This window comes from Columba livia, chromosome 2, assembly GCF_036013475.1.
Source record: "Columba livia isolate bColLiv1 breed racing homer chromosome 2, bColLiv1.pat.W.v2, whole genome shotgun sequence".
Classification (NCBI taxonomy): Eukaryota; Metazoa; Chordata; class Aves; order Columbiformes; family Columbidae; genus Columba; species Columba livia.
The window spans coordinates 10210749-10233748 of NC_088603.1; the positions used below are offsets into that span (position 1 = coordinate 10210749).

At 35.7% G+C, this 23000-nt stretch overlaps 1 protein-coding gene across 2 annotated transcripts in view; it reads left to right on the top strand.

Moving 5' to 3' along the window:
* The window catches only part of UBE3C (ubiquitin protein ligase E3C), a 78350-nt gene that overhangs the window by 2626 nt on the left and 52724 nt on the right, over positions 1 to 23000 (top strand). The window contains exons 2-10 of one of the 2 annotated variants that reach the window (XM_005500964.3): positions 7348 to 7401; positions 10118 to 10192; positions 10880 to 11026; positions 12091 to 12206; positions 14016 to 14173; positions 16067 to 16220; positions 16993 to 17213; positions 17484 to 17638; positions 19599 to 19786. In XM_005500964.3, the coding sequence (XP_005501021.2) occupies positions 7348 to 7401; positions 10118 to 10192; positions 10880 to 11026; positions 12091 to 12206; positions 14016 to 14173; positions 16067 to 16220; positions 16993 to 17213; positions 17484 to 17638; positions 19599 to 19786 (1268 nt within the window). Of the gene's footprint in view, positions 1 to 7347; positions 7414 to 10117; positions 10193 to 10879; positions 11027 to 12090; positions 12207 to 14015; positions 14174 to 16066; positions 16221 to 16992; positions 17214 to 17483; positions 17639 to 19598; positions 19787 to 23000 lie in introns of those variants that run through there. The other variant, XM_065050460.1, reaches the window with a different exon arrangement.

Here is a 23000-nt window from a genome sequence, read left to right on the forward strand (position 1 = left end):
CCTCCCAGTATGAAAGCAGAGACTCCAGTTTGAGGAGATAGTGCTGAAGATACTATCAGAGTCTTCCCGGCGTGGATAAAATGACACCAAAATAAACTGTCAGCAAACCTGACTATTTAAAAAGTTGTTTTACTAATATAACTGCAGCTGCAAATGGTAACTGTGGTGGTCATGTGTTGATACCCTGTCTGACATTGCCATGTATGTCCCTAATGTCTCGCTAGGCCTCACGAGGGGTCTTGCTGATGCAGGCACAGTGAGAAATATAGCTGGAGGCTTGTGGCATTATGACAATCAGAAAGGTACTGAATCCAATGTTCTTTCTTGCCACTAACTTTTATAGCATTTTTGAATTATAAAAGCAGAATGCTTCAGGTTTGATATTACACTGTTTGCATCTTATATTTGTGCGTGTTATGATGGTCTGAATCGAGGATGCTGTAGAGAGGCACTTCAACCAAACTTTTTGCCAAAAAAGTAGTTTTTAAGTGTCACTTATTTTTTGTTAAAATTCTGGGTTGCAAAACTAATGTTCTCGAAATGACTATCCCTGTGACTGATCCTTTCAGAATATGATTGTAACGTTTCAATATTGCATTGTACATAAATGTAAAAAATACAGGTGGTACTGTCAATGTTTGGACTCTTCCCTTTACATCTGCTTTCAAAAATCTGCTGATTCATTTGGACTATTTGCATTAGTTGTACATATGTTTGAGGGTATAGACACTGTTTTATTTACTATGTGATAAGTTAATTTTTGTGTTTTTTATTTTTGGGCTTGTTTATTTTTGCCTTTAAAACATAATTCCCTGCTTTATGAGGCTCTACGAAAGGTATTTTCAGATTTAGTTTTAATTGTATCTGTTAAATTATTATTATTATTATTTTACTTCTGATGTAGAATAACCTCCAAAAACGAATACTGTTATTTGAGTTCAATATGGGAATGTCTTGAATTACTGATGGACTTTTTGTACAGGGCAGTAATTGTTACCTAAAAAGCTGTGGCTGCAGAATTTCTGTGGCATGTCAGGTAGGAAAAGAGACATGCATCTGCAGAGTTGGTCTGAAGTGCAGTTCAAATGGAATGAACCCACCCTAACAGTGCAGTGCACTGAAACAGATGGTCCTTCCCCCAGGTGGTTCCCACCCCATCCTTTGTGTCCGATATAGCAAACATATTTCTTCAAGGCGGAGTGTCACCATGCCTTTTGGTGGCAGCTGGCATAGTGCAGAATCTGTTTAACCACGTCACCTTGGTTTGGTACAGTCAGGCCTGGTGTTCCTTTATTAATTTTATCAGCGTTAAGAAAAATATGAAGTACCAGTCCTTTAGTACATCCATGCAGGGAGATCCCCATGCCTCTGCTGAGATGTGCAAGGGACTCTGTAGATCCACATTATTCATTTAGGTCATGAAATGTATTAATGACATATTGTAAGCTTTTAACAGGAAAGATGGTTTAAAGAATATTATTTAGTCAAATTTACAGTATCACTTGAAATACCTTAAACATGCTTTTATAAATCTCAAGACTATTTAAAATAGCATATTTTAAAATGATAATACAGTATGAGATGGTTTTAAAAAAAATCTTCCTTTTCAGGAATTTGTAACACAGATGTAGAACCAACTTCACTGAGTTTCTGCTTGGTTTTGCTTTTGTGGAAGACGTGGAAAATTACTAATGAACAAACAGTGGTGACTCCATCTGTATTTTTAAAAGTCTGTTTATTTTAATGTAGACAGTATTAATAATTAAAACCCTTCAGTTTACAAAGTGTGGGGTGTTTTTTTAGTAGTTACCAATAATTTTTAATTGATAGCACCACACTAAGCATTAGATTCCTGTATATTTTTCCCCCTCCTCTCAACTGAAGTGCAGAGGTTGAACTCCAGAAGCACCTTGTTTGCTGTTTGTATTCTGCACATGAAGTAACTTTTCATGGAATAAAAATCAATTATTTAAAAACTGTAGGCTTTAAGATTGCCAGTGCATGGAGGGATCTGCACAACTAGGATTGTTTATGGTGATAGGTTTCTGTAGGATTTAGCAACGATGGGGCAGATGTAGAAGATAGCTTTGTTTCTCTCTTACTGATTGAGGAAAGTTGTTAATAATTTCTGGAAGGGAGAATTACTGTTATCTTATTTGAACCTACCCCTGCTCACAATAGAAATTAAATGATGCTAGGGATTTAGAGTATGGGATTTCTAGATTACCACATTCAAAAATAAGTTGTAAATTTGTAACTGTAAAGAATTGCACTGCTTTGCTCTATAAGACCTTTGTCCCATAAGATACATGGGGTAGATTCTTAGGCAAGTACATACCTCATTCTGAGTCAGAACTGTGTTTTGTCCATAACATTGAAATGTCAAAGCCTAAGTCTTGAAACACTCTTTGAAGTGGTTCCAGATACTCACTGCATCCTACAGTAAAATCACAGCTAAAATGCTGAGATGTTTTTTAGTAAGCACTGTGACATTGATGTTAGTGAGGCCAGGCTTTGCCTGGCCAAATGCCTCTTCCTGCACATATTCTTCTTCCTGCACATACCTTATTCTGGAAGAGGATTTTCTCTATGCATAAGCTTAATCATGATGTAAATAGAGATATGAAGAGTCACTAACTGTTATAAATTGGATTTTTTCAAACTGCCGAACATATTTTACTCAAGCTGGCTGAGCTGCATGTCCAATGGAATTTAAATTGTTGAGGTTCAGGTCAAGACAATTTGAGTCTTTAAATATGCTAGTTTATTTTAATATTCAGAAAAGGTAATCGAAGTGGAGTTTATTTTGTCTAAAATAATGTTGGGAGCTAGAAACATTGTTGAGAACCACTTTGGGGAGGGACGTCTCTCATTGTCCACATTCGTTCTCAACAAATAGATGCTAAAAGTCTTCCTTTTATTTGTTGGACTTATTTAATACTTGTGTTGAAAGGAATTTTATGCTATAAACTGCTTAGGTCACTTCATTTGCTTTGGGAGTTGTTAGTGATGTTTATGTGGTTCAAGCTAAATTCAGCTGAAAAGTCAGGTTCCTCATTTTAGGGAAGGAAAAAGGTGCAAGTTCCTGGGTTTTGTAGATGAAGACCGTAAAATATTTACAATTGTCCTCAAAAGATGAAAGATCAAATGCTTATTTGTTTCTCCATGCCTTATACTTTGCATGATCTATTGTAATGTTAAATATAATAGCATTCTCAAGTAAAGAAAGAAAAGAAACCCCTGTGGTTTACAAATAAATCTCAAACATTTATTAATAATATGTAAATATTTGCATCAGTTTATTTTTACTTTTTTTAAAAGGGTGCTTACTGTTTATACAATACCTGAAAATAATTACTCACTTTCACCTTTACATATAGCGTATTTAGGTTTTAAATTTACTTGTATGGAACCAAGATGGCTTGATTAACATGACTGTCCAGGAGTGTTTAATTTCAGATTTTAAGAGTCAATAAATACTAGGAGTATTTGAAACAAACTAATTAAGTATACAGTTTTTTTCTGAAACCAAATTTTGAGCCGAGAGGGCTGAGAGTTTATTAACACTCTTAATGCAAAGTGTCAAAATACAGGACAAAACCAATCATAATTCATGTATTTGTTTATGTTATTCAGTCTTTGTCTAGGATATGTAAAGGCTAGGAGTTGTGTAAGCATACTTTTTCAGCACAACAGTGTGTTTCAGCAAAATGATGACAAGAAAGCAGCAGTTTTAACTCCTTTTTTTTGTTATGTTAGTTGACTGGAGTTTTTGAAGTACAGACATTGACACTGTTACACTGTCAGATGTGGCTGTTCTCATCAGCTGGTCTGTTACACCAGTGGTGTGACCTTGAACTTTGCTGTGATGACTAATAGAGTACATAGTAATTTTATTCTGATATATAAATTAACATTTCAAATATTAACAAAGCTTTGCTTTCTGTATACTGTCCTCCTGCTTCATGTGTTCACCTCTTTCTTTCTGTCTTACTCTTTGAGTCATCATCTATAATGTCAAGTTGTGTTTTGCTGTCACGTACTTTCTTTGCTTTCTTGTATCTTTGTGTTGTGCTGCACATATCTGATGAAGAAAACTTCTCAAATTGGGCTTCTTGTGATCCTGCAGCTTGCGTGCTAGAGCCTGAGGTTGGTTGTCTTTACTAATATCTTCTGTTGGAGGAAGGAGCAGACAGGAGACTGCTAGTAAGGTACTAAATGTTGCATGAAACACATAGCGTGTTCCCTGTTCTGCACTTGGGAGGTCAAGCTCCTGAAGAAAGAAGACTGCATCATAGAAGGTGTCAGGAATTTGATTCAGTAAATGGCTTCTTGCTTCTTTTGGGTTAGGGTTGAAGGAATCAAGATGCTGATGCTTCATTCCCCTTGAAGTGTCTTGACTGCCTACCTTGATAGGTAGACATGATACCTGGTGTCTGTCTGGCAGATGAAATAAAAAGGCAGCATGACTGTCACAGAAGTGAGGCAAGGAAGATGGGGAATAGGAACGAGCTAAGTGTGATCCGTGAACGTTACAGTCAGGGGATCTCATGTTGTGAGGAGCTCTGGCTGTAGGTGGGCAGGAAGAGAGGGAGCAGCGGCGGTTGCTGTCAGCAGTCGTGTGACTGTATAGATGGGAGCTGTCAACTGTGCATCACTTGCAACGCTGTTGTCATTCACAGCAGCAGCTACTGAGTTTAGTTCTTTATCCCTGTGCTATTTATTAAGAGACAAGGCAGGGAGGATTTCAGAGGCAACTGTGCAGTTAGCTGTCTTTAAGAAATAATTTTGTCAGAATGCTCTTTATAAGCAAAGAACATTATTTCATAGTTTTTTTTTCCATCTCTTTTGCACAGCAGCTTTATTTGCTGTTACTTTTTAATTTCTGAAGAGACAGTGTATTCCAGTTGGGTCAAATAGCTCTGAAGGGAATACATTTTTTTTGCATTTAATTTAAAAATATTATTTAGGCACAGGTATGATTCCATTCTTTTAGGTTTCTGATCTATATGTGTCTTGTGAACAAGAGTATTATTTGAACCTTAATAATTTTTTGAGGGTAGAATGTACTTACCTGAATGTAATTTATACTTTAACAAGTTGGTGGTTTTCTTTACAAATACTCAGAGCAAGTATGTAACATTGACTAGACGCTTAAAGTTTTGTTAATTTTTTTTTAAGTGGATTGGTTTAATAAGTGCTTGCTTCAAAGATAGCTGGTCGATGCAAAGCTGGTGATGCAGTAAGTGAGGATATGCTGCCCTCTTATATTTTCTCCCCTTTCCAAATACTTAAAGTTATTTGTTTCTGATGACCCCTCTGGCCACTTATTTTCTATTATGTATTAATCCCTTGCATTTACTGTTTTTTTTCTTTGTTGTTGGTGGTGGTTGGTTGGTTTGTTTGTTTTTTGTGCCATTCCCTTCTCCACTCACATGTAGCAATTTGTTCTCTCTTTTCTGTATGTTCTTTTGCCTTTTCTTTCCATCTGCTCTGGAGTTTAAGGACAAATTTAGCCACATTGCTTCTAAGCAGAAATGGTCTTTACATGGTGCTGCCTGCAGAATATATCTCTCCAAGCACACTGAAGAGAGGTCGCTCTCATCACTTCTAAATATGAACCTTTTACTAATTTATTTAATGCATTAGGTATCAGCTGTTGAAAAAGAAGTAATCTGTTAAAAAAAAGTCCTGAAACTTTAAGCCATCTGCTGACTATTTCCTAATTTAGTACATTATTTTGTCTTTTGTGTGTGCATGAGGTCAGAATCTTTTGCTTTGTGTTACCAAGCCGACCTGCTTATGTATGGATTTTTTTATGGTTTGTTTATACCATGTTTAACACATGGAAAAAAACCCATCTTTAGAGGGAAATAGCTGTATTTAGTGGTGTCTTTGGCCATAAATACTGTCTTTAGAGGTCAAGGAAAAGATGGTTTAGAGGAAAAGATGGTTAACCTTCTGTGAGATTTTTTTTCTTTATGATTGTTCCAGTAGCTGATCTGAAATACAAACCCAATTTCAAATTCATTTTTTTTTTGCGCCTGTGTTTTTCTTTTTTCATTCTCTCTTGGTGGCCTGCATTGGAAGTATTTTCTATCCGTATGAAACTAGAAGAATTGTGACCTTGCTTCCTCCGTGTTATCAAAAAAGAAATGCACGAGAGTTTTGCCCTCAGTTTTTGCATCTGCATATAGACATGGAAAATATTCCAGCACAATTGTTTTATATGTGGTTAAATATTTTATAAACTTTTGTTTACCAACTTCAGATTTATTTTTATGTATTCAGATATAATGCATTTTCAGCTTGAGTGTGTTTTGTTTCTTAACTTTCTCTAAACTAATAAGGGCATAGGGAGAAAAAAGGAAGTAGTATTGTGTGTAGTAGAAGCAAAAAGAGAGTTTCCTTAAAGCTTTTGTCTGTTTTAGACTGGATTTGGGAAGGTGTTAGGGTACTTTCAACTCCTATTGTCTACAGAGGGAGCTGAGTACTCTGCATCATAAATTATTTTGTGTATTTCCTTGGAAATGACACAGAACCACCCAATAAGACATTCTTCCAAATAAAGCTTTGTTTATATTTTGTAATCTATGTGTACTGGTGTAAAAGCTAATGCACAGGCTTTCTGTTGTAATGGTATTGTTCTTTAGAGGCTTCATGAATATTTTAGTATTCTTTACTTGTTCTCTGTTGGAGAGATCACTCTCCTGAAAGTTTCAGTTTGTAGCCTTAATTTGGGTGAAGAGTTCAAAATTTTAAAAGAAAAAATTCCTACCATTTATGTTGTATAAGTCTGTTTTGACATCTTTTCCGGACAAGTTTTGAGGGAAAGGATAAGTAAATATAAGAGCTTAATGCTTTCTTGCAAGCTAGACAAAAGCCTGGGGCTTTGGAGGAGTACGTGAGTACTTTAGACATGCCATAACTTGCCGTACGCACCTGGGCTGGTGACTTACATATGCTCTGAGCAAGAAAAACACTTGATAAACATTTGGTACTGTCTGGTGTGATTGGGACTTTATTTAGTGTTTCAGCTCCCCCATTTGTAAATGGATGATGTTTGCCTGGATTATTGGGGTGCTGAGAACACAAATCTAGGCAGGTATCAGTACAGTTTGCTGCTGTTTGCCTGTCCCTTTTCTTTTGACATAACTTCCATCACTGTGCTTTTGTAATTTGTAATGTAATTTGTAAGAGCAGAAGATGATTGACACTCCTCTCCAGTGTTTTACGTGTTACATATTATGAACAATGCTCAAAGTGAAGCTAGATAAAATATCATGAAGACCTTTGGGTCATGTGTTTGAATGAAAATGCAATCATATCTTTATTTGTGCTTTATAGGAAGAAAAGGCTTCTCTCCTGCATCGTACTCAGGAAGAAAGGAGAAAACGAGAGGTAAAGTAGACTGTAAGCATTTGCATACACACTGGATTTTTCTTTGATGCAGTAACACTTACAGTCCAAAGTACTTTATTCTGCTGCAGTTGTTTGTCCTTGGTTCAGGAATGTTTTGTTGCACTTCTCAAGTCCCACATAGTCTTCCACTATACTAGAATTGACAAGCTATTTCACTACTTTTAAGATGCTTCTTGGAAATGATTTTAACCTCAAAAGAAGATACTTAAGCATGCACTGGGTGCAAAGGAAATTTTTCCTTTTATTTTGGTGCTCATTTGATCTAGTCGTGGTTGAGAAAAGACAGTCATTTAGATAGTAAAATGTGCTTTTTGCCTTGTCCGTCAACTGTTACTATGGGTTTGTCTCTGCTAACTGTCTTGTGCTCCTGGTTCTGCTATGATTTCTTGGATGACCTTACACAATTTGCTTCTCCAGTTCTGTGGAGGTAGAACCAGAACAGTGATATTTGAATGCTTCCTGAAGGGCTTTGGAATCACCTGATAATTGAGGAGCAGTGAGAAGCAGTTGTGAGGCTTTAGGATACCTTTGACATTGAAGCTTATTGCCATAGATAATTCAGGCTGGAGTAGTGCAAAGGAGGAATAGGCATTGAAAGCAAAAATACCAGTTTTAAAACATTTATGTATGTGGCAATATCAAAACAATGTTTAGTAATATGGGACTGAAGTGAATATACTAATTTTATCTTTTTTTTTTTCCCCCCTCTGATGTGGATAGAAACAATTTTGTTTGGAAAACTATTTAAAAAGTGTAACTAAGTAGTTTTCATGCTAATCAAGACGACAAAGATGTTTGCCCCTTCAAGATGTTTTTGACCCTTTCTTGATTAAATACAGGTTCTGTGGTAGCTCCTCTCTTTCTGAGGACAGTTAATATTTTTATAATTCCCAACCTGGTTGTATAATTATGGACCAAGTTTAAGTATGAGATTCCTAGGATTTCCCCAATTAGTTCAAAATACTATGTTATGAATAAAGTTTATGATCAGTGAGTCTTTATCAACATATGCAAAAAGACTTTTTGTGCTTCGTAAACTTTTTGCCATATATTGAAATAACCCATTCAGTTGCTTAGTTCTGTCTGCTGCAAAGCTGATGCAGTCAGAAACTTACGTATCTGTATACATACATACACACATAGTCACAGTGATTTTCTGTGGCATGTATCAGATTGTTACAAAATGAACAACTCCTCTGAGAACAAAATCAGTTATGGCTTTTAAAAAAATGCCTGGAGGAGAATCTTAGCAATGACCTCAGACTTAAAACCTTCGCAATTACGGGTCGCTAATTGACAATTATGTATTCTAGGATAAAACCTGTATCTGGAGAAACGGAGAACTTATCTACTCTTTAGTCGAGCATTACATTATGATTATGAAGAGACATTGCCTCCCTGTAATTGAAACTCCTGCTTGTCTGCATACTTTGCACTTTTACTGTTAAATACCGTGGAGAGAAAAATACCCTTTGGCCTATCAAAATTTTGATTTTAGTCCATGCTCTAGACGTAATCAGAGTCTTTCAGGTATATGCCTATTCTGAGAAATTGCGTTAGGAACTAGGGTTTCCAGGAACAATAAAATAGGCCTTGAATGGCAAATTTCTCTGGTAAGTTGAGGTTAAATTCTTAAGTTGGACATGTCTTTTTGGCACAACAAATTAGAAATCAATTTTTTGCGAGTTAAAAGTTTATATGAACTTTCCCAAATGTATTTTAATGAAATTTATAAGAACATTTTGGTGTTTTGTTTTACTTGGTGGCCCTCAGAATTATGGGATCATTGTAGTTCAACAATGGATGAGGTTAAAATTTCTCTTCTCAAAGAAGTCTTCTGACTTTCCCTTCCTCAAACACTGCTTTGTAGCTCTAGGTTCATGAGCAACTATTTCATTTACTTCCTTCTTTCATCCCCTAAGAAACTAGACAGACATTATCAGAAAGCTAATTACAGTAGCCACTTCCCTTAGATGTTCATTGCAATGGGATGTGCTGGGCGTGTTGTCTGGGGACTCACTGAGTTCTCTCTCCACAGGACCTGGAGTGCGCTGGCTTTTACTTCCTCAGAAATTGAGCCATTTTAAATGGATGATTTTAACCACTCTTTCTAGCTACTGAAGAAGACCATAAAATGACTCACTTTGGTTTGAAGGAGAGAGCAAGAATTTTTATGAATTTTGATATTATGCCCCTGGGCTTAAAGCATTAAGCCTCATTTTCATTTTGACAGCAGTATTGTCTCTAAATAACTGCTTTTTTTTTTGGGTGTGGCTTTTTTCTCCCTCCACATTAAACTGCACCAGCCTCATAATACTCATATATTATTTGAATGGAAACAAATAAGTGCTTTTTTTTTTAATCTATGTAGAAGGAGAAATGGTATCCTTGAATTTGATGATTTCTTCAACATTTTAGCGTTAAGACTTCCTTATGTAAAGTACAAATGTGTTTGTTTTGATTTCTGTAATCTTACATAGTTATTGAGTGTTAAATTTTTTTTACAATATCTTAATAATAAATTCACACTTATGAAAAGCTTTCTCCTTGATTTATTTATATTGGATGCAAACCTTCAAACATTTTATTTTACTGATGATTAGTGCTTAATTTGCATTAATAATCCTTCTGAATACAGAAATTAGAGTCACTTCCACAATACTGATTTTTATTTTCTTATTTGTGTTTTTTACAGGAAGAAAGGCGGAGGCTGAAAAATGCAATAATAATCCAGTCTTTTGTAAGAGGTTACAGAGACAGAAAGCATCAAGTAAGTACTTATTTATGTGTTTAGAAAGATGTAAAACAGTTTTTTTGAAAATGAGATTTTGTAGTAGTAATTCCATTGAAAAATCCTCAGCTTTTTGAGTACCGTGTGTGCCCACAAAGTGCAAATTCTTTTTCCATCTTGACATTTGCATTTGAACCTCTGTTTTAGTAATTGGATGCTTATTCTGCAAAGTGTGTATGTGACAGTGTATTTGAGTGGGATTACACAATGTTTTTCTGAGCTGACTAAGCATATGAGAACAGTTGGTTATTAACAGCTTTACACAGCAGTGGAATGGTTTTGTGTTTTTTTTCCCCAATATGACTAAGGTGGTAGTTTGAGTCAAAAGGTGTTGTTTCAAGCCTATTGTTGGCTAGATCATTCTAAGAGTTGTATCTGTTTAAATTCAGTCATATTTATTGCATAAACCAGTTGTAAATGTTTGATGTGGTATTTTTTACTTGAAAAGCAACACATTTGTTGCATTGTGTACTTTATGAATCACAGAAAGCAGTTATAGCCCTAACTGTGATACTGTGTGCACGTTTTAAACAAATATGTGTTGTATCTACTTCACCACTTTGCTGCCAGTTTGGATGGGAAACTGAAGTGAGGTTTTTAAAAGTTTGTGTTTCTATTTTAAATCATAACTGTTACTGATACATTGATGCATGTTGTATTTTTAAGTACTCTATCCAAAGAAGTGAATTTGATCGCTGTGCTAATTTGGCCCAATCTGGAGGAAGCTTTTCCACCGCTAATGGAGCTAATTTGACTCTTCTAGTTCGTCAGTTGCTCTTTTTCTATAGACAGAGTGAGGATTCTAAGCGTTTGGTGAGTAGTTACATACTTTGATCCATAGTACTTTTATTTCATCACAGAATCACAGAATGTCAGGGATTGGAAGGGACCTCGAAAGCTCATCCAGTCCAATCCCCCCATGGAGCAGGAACACCCAGATGAGGTTACACAGGAAGGTGTCCAGGCGGGTTTGAATGTCTGCAGAGAAGGAGACTCCACAACCCCACTGGGCAGCCTGGGCCAGGCTCTGGCACCATCACTGAGAAGAAGTTTCTTTTCATATTTAAGTGGAACCTCCTGTGTTCCTGTTTGTACCCACTGCCCCTTGTCCTGTCATTGGTTGTCACTGAGAAGAGCCTGGCTCCATCCTCCTGACACTCACCCTTTATTTTAATGTGCTTTTGCAGTATTCTTTCACTTAAAATATTTTATAGAGATGAAAGAAAAAGGCTCTGACCAGTTCAGTAAATTAATTTAAGAATTCTGACTTTTGCTGCCCTGCACTCTGATTTTTTTTTGTTTACACAGAATAATGTAAAATCAGATTTTATATGTGCGTGCACACACAAAATCTGTGAAATGAAGCCTTGAAAAATCCTGTGTGTATTATTCACAGTAATTTATTTTAAAAAATATACTTTATTAGAATTTATTTTTTAAACTGTTTTCGATCTAGCGTTCTGGTCGTTCCTAAGCTGTTTAGTTTCTTGTGTGTGTTGTTTTTCTTTATCTCACTGATCAATAGTGCTGGCATATCAATTGCAAAGTCACTTCAAACTTCCCAAATGTACGAGTAAATATGATTCATAGCAGGTGTTAACAATGAACGTTAAAGAATTATGGCTATTTAAAAACAAAAAATTAACAGATAAATTTGTTGCAAGAGTAAAGTTATTTGTAAGTGTAATTCATTCTTAACTTTTAAAGTTTAATACTAGCAGTTGTGTAGTTTATGTTGGGTAACAATATGATTTCCCTACGTAGTGTTTTCTAAGTTCTCCAAAGGTATCCAAACCAGGATTGAAGTATTACTGTCTGTGTTGCAATAAGTAATTTGACTTGTTATAAACAGCAAACTTGTGCATATGTTTTCCCAGGTATGGATGTGTCAGAATTTAATTAAACAGAGTTCTCAGTTTGTTAAGCAATTGGATGGTCCAGACAGACTTACTTGCTTATTCCAAATAAAAAGACTGTTGGGGCTGTGTTGCAGGTAAATTCTTTTTACTATATGCTACTGTCTAAAAGGCATTCAGAAATTATATTGGGCCCTTTTTTGTTTCTTTCTGTTGCAGCAGGTGAAATATTAAGTGTAAATTAGGACTGCTTTTGCTAAATATATCTGTAGGCTGAGGTATGGGTTATTTGTTCCTATGTGAGAACAATGGAATTGACTTTCAAGTTCAGCACATGCTTAAGGAATGCCCTGCCTAGGGCTAAGCTTGAGTATGTTCTTAACTGTTCACATGTAGCGATATCATTAATGATATTTGTGGAAACCATTTTTTTGGGGGAACTGATAGTGATTAGATGGTATTATCTCAGTTAGACTAATGTTCCAAATATGCTTTGGCTACATTTTGTTTTAAGACAGACGTTGTTTAATATGCCTTTCCGCACACTTTGTTTTGAATTTAAAGCATGTTAAGCAGTTACAATACTGGATCCGCAGGACATTTGTTATTTGTAATAGGAGGATCCTGGGAGGATCACAGGAAGGTATATCTAACATGGCAATTTGAATAGCTGGCAGCTAAAGCCTACTTTTAGAAAACAATATATTTGCTCTGATTGATAATAGGAGCTAGTTTTACTCTACAGAGCTTTAAAATACTTTTCCCTTTTAATATTGAGGCTTTTTTAGAAAATTGTTTCATTCAAGGCACTGAACCTTGTGTTCTTATAATTGTGTGTACTGTGTTTATAACAAACAATGACACCAGATACTAAAAAAGACCTGAGCAGTGGGCTTCCAAGTCCACATTCAATGAAACACAGCTGTGGTGTCACTGAATTGAATTGTACATTTTCACTACAGTTGAAATTGTGGTTTTGTAAATGCAGCTCTGCTCATATTTCCACTCTCCCTTCCTGATGGGGCGACGTGGGAGAACAGGAGTGGAAGAGCTGTCCCTGCTTTAATTTTCTGCAAAAGCCCAGAAAGCAAGCAGTGGGACAGGGAGCTGAAAGTGTTTCCCTGAGATGAGTTCAGATTCATGAAAAGCAGTAGCTTTTGATGCTATGGAACAACAGGTGACTGTGTAAAATTGTAGCAAAAAATGGTAGTTTGATTCCAGCTACATTGGCAAAAAAGGTCTTGAGTATCTTTTTTCTGTTCAGTGAAATGTATTAAATATGGTGTCAAAAATATTTTCTGCTGATAAATCTGGTCTTTCTGAATGGCTGGGAAAGAAAACACAATGTTAGGGCAACTATACTTATATATATTGTGTACTAACAAATCCTTTAATTCTAAATGGTCTCTTAATCTTCACCATTTCTGTGGTTACTCATGTTTGTTTCATAAGCAATTTGCTAAAAGGATGGGGATGATTGTGCTTTGATATTTCAGTCTGTAATCAAGGACATACTGTTTTAGTTACACATATGATGCTCCCCAGCATTTGTTCCCAGGCCATATTGCTCTGGGGCATTCATTACTTCGTTTTTAATATGGACAGTAATAGATGCTGGAAAAACGTGTATTATTCTTTTTTTAATCTCTTCCAGTTCATGCAATAGATCTCCAAACTGTCAATTCGTTGAACGCAAGAATTTAGTAGGACTTAGAGTGAGTGCCATATTCATACAAAGCCTAAAATCAGGAATTCTTATTATAACGGTGCCAACAAAGAGATGTAGCTAAACTACTGGAAATGCTTGAAACCAATTATAAATAAGTTATTTTAAGATGAACGTGAAAAGGTTTCTTGTAGTTTTATTTTTAAACCAGTGTGCATGTGGCTGTGGTGAAATAAGAGAAATATCTTGTTAAATAATTTTGATTTCATTTTATTTACAGGCTATTGCAAAGTTGCAATGATGACAGTCTGAATGTTGCACTTCCTATGAGAATGCTTGAGGTATTTTCATCTGAGAATATATATTTGCCTGTTTTACAAGATGTCAGCTATGTGACATCATTAATTGAACAAATTTTGCACTACATGGTTCAAAAAGGTAAGTAGCTAGGAACTAGGAGTTCTGCAAAATACTTATATGTTAAATAGAATGTGTAATATCTGAAACCATGTTGTTTAATCATGTTTTGTCTTTACCAGCGACATGATAAATTAGGTGCTGCATACACTAATTTGTAAATTAGGTGGTTATTTTGCTTGTAATGAGATCACTGCTTGAGGCTGTTTGATTTCTTCGGAAATTCTGTTTACAAATGGAATATTCTACCAAGTTACTTATCCAGATTTTCACCACAAATATTTTGAGAGAAGTTTTATTCCAGTAGCTGTTTACACACACACAGTATGCCAGGTCTGATTTTTGGTTGTGTAAAAGTTGGGCTTTGTTTTGCAGTACTGTTCACTGTAACTGCTGACAGCCATTATTATTGTAAATTGACGTTACCTTTTCATCCTGCGAACACTAGAGACACCTTAGCAAAGAGATGGTGACCTGGCTTTTATTTTCCTTCTACCATCATCAGCAAAACTGTTTGCTAAACTGTAATCAGTTACACCTGTGCAAACATACTGAAAGTTAATGAATTGTGTAGTTATCACCAAAATTATGTTTTGTCTCAAATAAACTTTATTACTCTGGGAATGTGTGAAAAAATTAATTTGTTTTTCTGATACTGTAGCTTGATTTTGCAAGACTTATGGGGAGAAAAGACAAAAACATTATGAAATAAATATCTCTGATCTGGTTTCATGGGAATAAAATGTAAAAAGAGAACCTTTACGTTTGTTAGTTAATTGTTGGAATAATTCTGTGTTTGTAAGTTCTAAAGTACATTTAGTGGACTAAGTTATCTTATCCTGTTACTGAGGATTTATTTTCAGCTACTACATGTTGAAGTCACTTTGTGGGGAAAAAACCCAACAACCCAGTTATTGTAGTACATTTATTTTACTTGCCAGGCAGAACTAAAAATATAGAAGTATTTGGTTTTTGTCTCATTGCTTACTATGTGACAAGTGTATCTTCCAAAATACTTTAATACGTGGTTAAGTTATAAAGACTTTGTAGTCAGCTGTTATTAATGCATGTTTTTGTATGTAATTTGTTTTCCACGTCCATCTTGCAAGCATCACTCAGTTATTACTCTATGGTGGCTTCTACTTGTTGCATTGTATGTTGAGTTACGTAGTCTCCAGCAAAGGGGCTTAGACTGGACCTCTCAGTGGTGCGACCCAACACATTTACAGTGGTTCCTGTAGCAGGGGAACTTGTGTCTTAAATGTAGGAATTCACTGAGCAATAGGAAGTTGGTTTAAGAAGAATGAAATCTTGATTCCATTTGTACTTCAGTGAGGCAAAAATCGATTGCCCTCCACACGTCTTTATGGCTTGGGTAGTAATGCATTTTATTGGTCTCTGAGAGATCCCTGGTTTGGAAAAAGTAGTTGTAGTGTTCAGGCTGTTAAGGCAAGGTGTTTATAGAATTGAAACATTCTGCCAGTGGGACTCTTCCTTATATGATGCAGTCGTGTTTTGGAGTAAGTGGGGAAAATTAATCATTGAGCTTAGAAGGACGCCTGTGAAAAGCACGATTAGAGTCACTCGGAGGAGAGAAGAGTATCCTTTTCATAGGCAATTGTTTCTGATAAATAAAATTATTCACTTAATCAGCAGGAGTGATTGGTCTTTGAAAGTCAGACTGACTCTGTAATTATCTATCTGTGATTGAATAAAGTGATGTTTCCAAGAGGTTGCCAGTATATCATGTTAGTTATGTGAATGAGACTGGGACTACTGTAAAATGTCATCCTAAGTAAAGCTTTGTGCAGTGAATTGTAACATTTTTAACTTGAAAAAAACTTTAAGCATACAAGTTTTATGAGGAAAAGAAGAGTAATGATGTATTTAAAAAGTGATGTTTCTTATTTGCAGGCTACTACACGTCGCTTTATTTGTTAATTAACAATAAGCTTCCCTCGAGTATTGAGTATTCTGATGTTTCTCGAGTCCCTATTGCAAAAATACTTCTGGAGAATGTTTTGAAGCCATTGCACTTTACATATAGCTCCTGTCCAGAAGGTGCAAGGTAAATAAACGTAATGTTAGATATTTGTCTATTCATTTGTTATTGTCAGAGGTGTGTAGTTTGTTGTTGTTGAGTGTCTCACTATTCTTCAAGTGCAGTTTGATTTATTTGCAATAGTAATGTTTTTTTTTTTTTTGGTAATGCTGTACATCAGTGAAACAATGTAGTTTCAGGTGTGTTTAGGAAAAAGGCAATAAAATGCTGAAGACCACAGTAAACAGCACAGAGAATAGCAGGCATCACAGTAAGAGGAAACATAGGTGTGGAAAAACTTGGATGAAAGCAGAGATACAGTGAGGGCAGATGAAAATAATTTTAGAGTGAAGAACTTTGTGGCAGAGGAGCTGAGGTTTATCAAGAGAAATAACTAAGCTTACAAGAAGAAAGAATCAGGTGTGTAGAAAGAGCAGAAATCAAACTCTGGTTGTATCACTTGTGATTGTGTTAAAGTAGTATTTAGGGGGGGAAAGACTAGTTGTGCTTTTAAAACTTATTTCAAGATTCTAACTTATGAATTTAACTTCAGAATAGTTTCCTGTGAGGTCATGAAAATTTTAAAGGATAAAGTTACATGTAAGATCATCAGGAAAAGGACCTGGAATAAGAAAATCTTTGAGAAATCTGGTTTATTACGACAGGGTTAATGGAGTGCATCTCTACAGTCTTCTTGATGGACGTGTTCAAACTTGCAAATTGATCTGTTATTCCATGGATATAATTGTAGGAAATTTTGCTTATTTATTCTATAAAGGCAATTTTTTTTTCATTTCAGGCAGCAGATTTTTGCAGCCTTCACAGAGGAGTTTCTGGCAGCACCTTTTACAGATCAGATATTCCATTTCATCATTCCGGCGCTTGCTGATGTGCAGACCGTTTTCCCTTATGAACTCTTTCTGAATGCACTATTATTAGCAGAAAGTGGATGTTCAAGAAAAAGTGATCGAGCCCCATGGCTTTTCTACTTCGTGTTAACAGTTGGAGAAACATACTTGGGTGAGAAAGCTGGATGGCTGATTCATCTTTTCATATTTGAGTTAATATGTTGTATAATTCTACAATATAGTTCATTGCCGAGCAACAAGGACAGTTCGTGGATAAAAGTATTGGAGACATCTGATTCATTAGCTATTCTTACCCTTTTCAGTGAGAAATATGCTTAATTTGGGAAGATTTGGCATAATGTGTTTTGGTCAGGTGTTTCTGGTAAAATATGGTACAGTGTGATCTGACTAATGATCTTTTATTTCAATGTATGTACTATAGGGTCCCTTTCAGAGGAAGGACTGCTTGTGTATTTGAGGGTACTCCAGACTTTTCTCTCTCAGCTGCCTATATCTGCTGCTGGTACAAATTGTCAAGATGCAAACAGTGATTCTGAAGACGAGGATGAGGAGATCAGTAAAATGACAACTACACCAGTAAGCAGTGCAGAATTACTTTGAATTTGTATTACAGCAGCAGCAAATACTGGAAAAACCGTGACCACCCTAAGTCCAGTGTTTTTCTAGCTCCATGTAGAAAGGAGCGTGTTTATGTCTCAAAAATAGATGGCTGCTCACTGGAAGCAAATGGAACTGGTTACTTACGTTAAAAACAAACCCCTTACTATAGTAAGAAATCTTAAAGTATAGGTAGTGTGTCTGCTGAAAGAAAGAGCTTTTATTTAACAACAAAAAAATTTAACTTCTCTAAATATGTATTTTACAGAGACTATATTACTCTGAGATACCATGAGACATACCCATCTGATCTTCCAACATAGTGGTTTTTGGTTTTTTTGGTCATGGAAATATTTAAAGTTCAGCTACAGTCTTTACCCTGTAGAATTAGCTGTGTATTTAAATATATCCAGTATCCTTAAAGCCCTCAAAGGAGGAACATCTGCTTTCTGTAATAAAGTATAGAGGCTGTATTATATATAGAAGTTTTCACTATGGTTTAAACTTCCACCAATAAAATGAATCTGTGCCAACTTTAAGGCTTTGAATGACCAAAGTTGGAGAGCTGTAAATTCAAAAATTTCTTACTGGCCTTTATATAATCTATCAAAGGACACCACAATTCAAAGGACTTGTGCAGGCTTTCCGTGTGGAATCTGTGAAATTTCACCATATTTAGAGTTAATGTAAAAAAAAAGAAAGTCTCATAGATTATTTTGCTTCTTCACACTGAGCTGGGAATTCTGGATTTCTGAGGCTTGCTGGCATTGTCTTGCTTAAGTTCTGAAAGGAAAGGCATATAAGCTCTTCTAAGGGAAACTGTTCTATAATGCCTGCTTACACTTCACATAAGGTGATGTACATTTCTGAAAGATGCAGCATTTTTAAGACCTCGATATTGAGAGTAACCTCTTACAGGGAGCCATACTGCTGTGGAATACGTGCACCCTTTTACTTGTGCATTTGTAGATGTGTTACTGTTACCCCAAAATCTTTACCAAGATAGTATGAATAAAATACTTAATTGACCAGACATGCACGCAGTGTATGTGATGTAAATATTGCCAGATTCTACTTGCGGCTTAAGGATATTGGTAATGTTTAAGAGGTGATTAGTTAAAAACAAAGCATACATTTCTGTTCACAGGTAACTTTTATAGGAATTTGTAAATTTGTAAATCCCCTGTGAGGAGGCTTTAATACATAATATTATGTATTGCCCTGTGATTTTTGTGTGTTTTTCCTGTGAGTTTTTTATGTATTCCATATTTTCATGCATCCCTGTCTTATAAAAATAAAAAAGCGGGAGGGAGGAGGTGGATGGAGAAAATGCCTCTTTGTTAAAAATTCAGAGTTGAATAACTTGTATCCTTCAGTGAGCCAGAGGAAATAATGAAAAGGTTGAGCTGCACTCAGTTCTCTGCCAAGAGAAAGCATTCCTCTTCTTACACTTCTGGTACTACCCAAACATGTATTAGCCACCTTCAAGTTTTTGGTGGTTTGTTAACCCATGGATTATGAATGTGAAAATATTGTTTATAAAGGAGCTTACGGTAGTCATCCATTTCTGGATTTCATGTCCAATGCTGACTGGTGTCAGTGGAGAAAACATGACTCTTCACATCATGCCAGTAAATGATTTTACCTCATTGTGTGCAAATGTTGGAGAACATGCTCACATTAAAGAGGGGGTCTTTCCCACTGGCCTAAGGGAAAAGATTGATACCACAACCCAACATTTAAATCCCCAACCTAGGGATTTAAGCTGGCTCTTGGGTCTGATACTTTTAAGAGAGCTACTGGGGTATACTTATGTGCTTGCATTTTAATTATTGTACAATAAAACTATGTTCTAGTAAAACTCTGAAGTGTTATTTTTTAAAAAAAGAGAATACTTGATCATTAAAAAGACAATGCAAATTTTTCTTTTTGTTTTTAGGGTGATGGAAGAATATCGGTTCAGTATATAACCGAAGAATGTCTAAAGAAATTGGATACAAAGCAGCAGACAAACACCCTACTGAATATGGTTTGGAGAGATTCAGCTAGTGAAGAGGTCTTTACCCTGATGGCATCCATCTGCCACACGCTCATGGTACAACACCGAATGATGGTGCCAAAAGTCAGGCAAGTATAAATAAATGTGACGTTGAACTGTACAACATCTAGACTTGGTTTTATCAGATAGACTTGTTTTAAATACACTGCGGGGTTTTTTTATGTGTTTTCTTTTATGAGCAGCTGAAATAAATAAGAATTTCCGAATGTAAATAATAATTCCAGACAAACCAAAGAGTACGTTCTTTCTGTTTGTTATTTTTGTTCTTGTTCATTGTGTTCTCTGTGGAGTAATCACTAAATCCAAAAATGTGTAAGCTCTTGGTTTGTTTAGCAAGTTGCAAATAAGTTAGTATTCTACACCACATTGCGGACTCTGGAGCAGGTGGTGTTTGTGATCGAAAAATCACACAAATAGGGGTTGTAAAGATTCTTGAAAGGAGTTTATCCGTCCCCTTGGTCAGAGGGAGTATTGTCATTCTAGCAGAAGCTTGTGTAGCTTATTTTTAAAACTTCCAGTGATATGGATTCCACAGTCTCTCTAGGTAGCTGCTCACTGAAAACAACTTGTTCTCTACCCTCTTCAATATATGCCCAAAAACTCTCTTGCTACAAATTAAAACAATTCCCAGCTATTGGAAATCATTGTTGTTATTTGGGAAGCACTTTGGCATCTGAGATTGAGATAAAAGACTTGTTCATTTACAACCACAAATGTCAGTAACAATGGAAGAAGATTTTTGACCTTTTTATTAACAAGGTAAAGCCCGTAAGTATTCACATTGTTCTGGTGCAAGTACCTTAGAGTAAGTATGTAGTTGCTGTAGTAAAGTAAGTATTTAGGGAATGTTGTAAATGTAATCAATTCAAACTGCATTGTAAACAGTGATACAGAAAACTAATTAGGTGCTATCTTAGCCCAGTGGTGTTTATAGCTGCTAGAGGAAGTAAGATGTCAGTGAAACTGTGATTGCTCGATTAGGGTAATTAGTTCTTTGTAGACTAATTGCATTAGAGCAGGATGTGAGAGCTGAAGATCATAGCAGCAGTTGAATTAGTGGGCCCACTTTATTGTTGTGAGTAGTACATTGCCTTGGATAGTAATTACTGAGTTTAAATGCATCACTGCTTTGACTTGAGGTTTGCTGGTGAACGGTGTGGAAAAGGGTGTTTAATGAATAAAGAAGTCACACAGAACTTTAATTGTGTGAATATGGCATCTGTTTCCTCTGAGGAGCTGTATTGGGTCTTGCAATTATTGGTGATTAACAAGCTAGTTACGTATTGGATAAATTCTGGAGTTATGAAAGCTTTACTCAACATCTTGCAACAGAAAGCAAGTTACAAATTGTAACTTTTGAATAGCTCCAAAATAGTTGAATGTACCAATTTTAGAAATAACTAGTAGAGATACTAAGATTTGTGTCAGTCATACAATTGGACTTACTTTCATGGTCAAAATGAAGTTAATTCTTACAGGTATTTAGTAAATTAAAGTAGACTTTTAGTTATTAGTTCAGAGTTCCAAGTTAATAGTAAGTGTTGGGTTTGCCAGCCATTGTCATGTCAGGAGGTGTTGATCTTTTGTCATGGTCTCAGTGCATTTTAGACCTGGCCTAAGTTACCAAGTGGCTATTCTAAGCATTATTTTTGAGTGTTTTTCAAGGGACATTTGTGTTTTAATGGTAGTAAACATTGTGCCATATCAAAAGATAAAATATTTTTCGTCATTAATTTCCACTTTTAAAAAACATTTCCTGATGATCTTTTTATTGCCCAAATGATTTCGTCAAATTTAACGATAGTCTTTTGAAATATGCTTCACTTGTTTGCAACTAACTTTTAAGTGTCTTAGTATTTAAAAGTGTATCTATTTAATTAAGCCAAGTAGAAATAGTTAGAAATAATTTATTGAAAATGATTTTTAATATATTCTAAGAGCTTAGAAATGCTCTTGTTTTCTGTTTAGAACCATTGTGGGTCAAATGGTTTAAAAGATAGAAAAGCTTGTTACAAAGACTTCTCTTATTTAACTGCATTTAAAAACGTAATAGAAAGTAGTGATACTTAAAACTATAAAGGCTGCAAATCTGCAAAATGGCCTGCTAAATAGCGTGATTAATAACTGAAAATAACTTTTCAATAACTGTAAAGAAAATTAGGCCAAAGTTAACACCGGCTTTGAATGGGAGGAAGCAAGAAATATCTATGTATTGTTTTAATATTTCTAAGGCTTTTTTTTCCTTTTTGAAAAAAGAGAGGAAACTTGTAGTATAGACTTCTGCCACTCCATTAAAGCTGAAGGCTTTTTCATCTTCTGGCTTCTCAGTACATCTTTGATTTGACTGATAATGATGCTGGATGGTTGGTGTTGCTGCATTAGCTCAGCAGCTTGTTTGGTTTTGCAACAAAGACCAAGAGAGGACAGAATGAGACACCGAAAAGGCCACTGCAGTGTCGAGCAGAAGGAACAAGCCTCTCAAGTTGCTTTCTGGTTATCTGTAGAGTGGTGGGATCCAAAGGTGGATCCCTGGAAAAAGCACATTGCTTTGAGGTAGTCATTAGGAATTTTGTTAAGTTCAGAATGAGTTCTGGAAAGACACCATCAAGCCCAGGTACAGGCCACAAGACTGGAAAAACCTAGCTGTAGCTGGTGTGTAGTGAGCCAGGTGAGAGGTGTAGAACAGAATCCTGATTGGAATAAAGTTATTGGGAATTGTACCTGTTTTCAGAGGGGCAGGGCTTACATCTTTTCAATGTAAAGCTGCTGGACGTTATTGAATACAGTTATTTAAAAAAAGGAGAAAACATGGCTCTTGGAGTGTAGTTATCCTTATAAAGAGATTTGCAAGAGTTTCATGCATCTAAACTATACTTTAAAAAACTAGTAAATTCTGTTTCTGGAAAATATTTTGGGGCGTAATTTAGCACCAGTAACTTCAGATCATCATTGCGGCTTAATGTTAAATGGTAATGGAAACTGTGCTTATACTGGGACTTCAGTCGCTATCGGCCATCTGATCAGTGCCCTGGCAAGATTGCTAATCTTGGCTCAGCAATTTCATAATGACTGTACATTGCTGCTATTTAATTAACATAATATTGCTAATCTTAACCTGTGGCTGAAAATGGTTTGGAAAACTGACGTTCTGGTGTAATATGAGCAGCCTGTCTTCAGACTTGGGCTTTACGTGAGGCTATTTTAGTAATTCTTTAGGGAATGTTCTTACGCTGCTGTGTTTTTAAGACCAGAAAAATTGTATATGTTTTTTTTTTTTAAGCT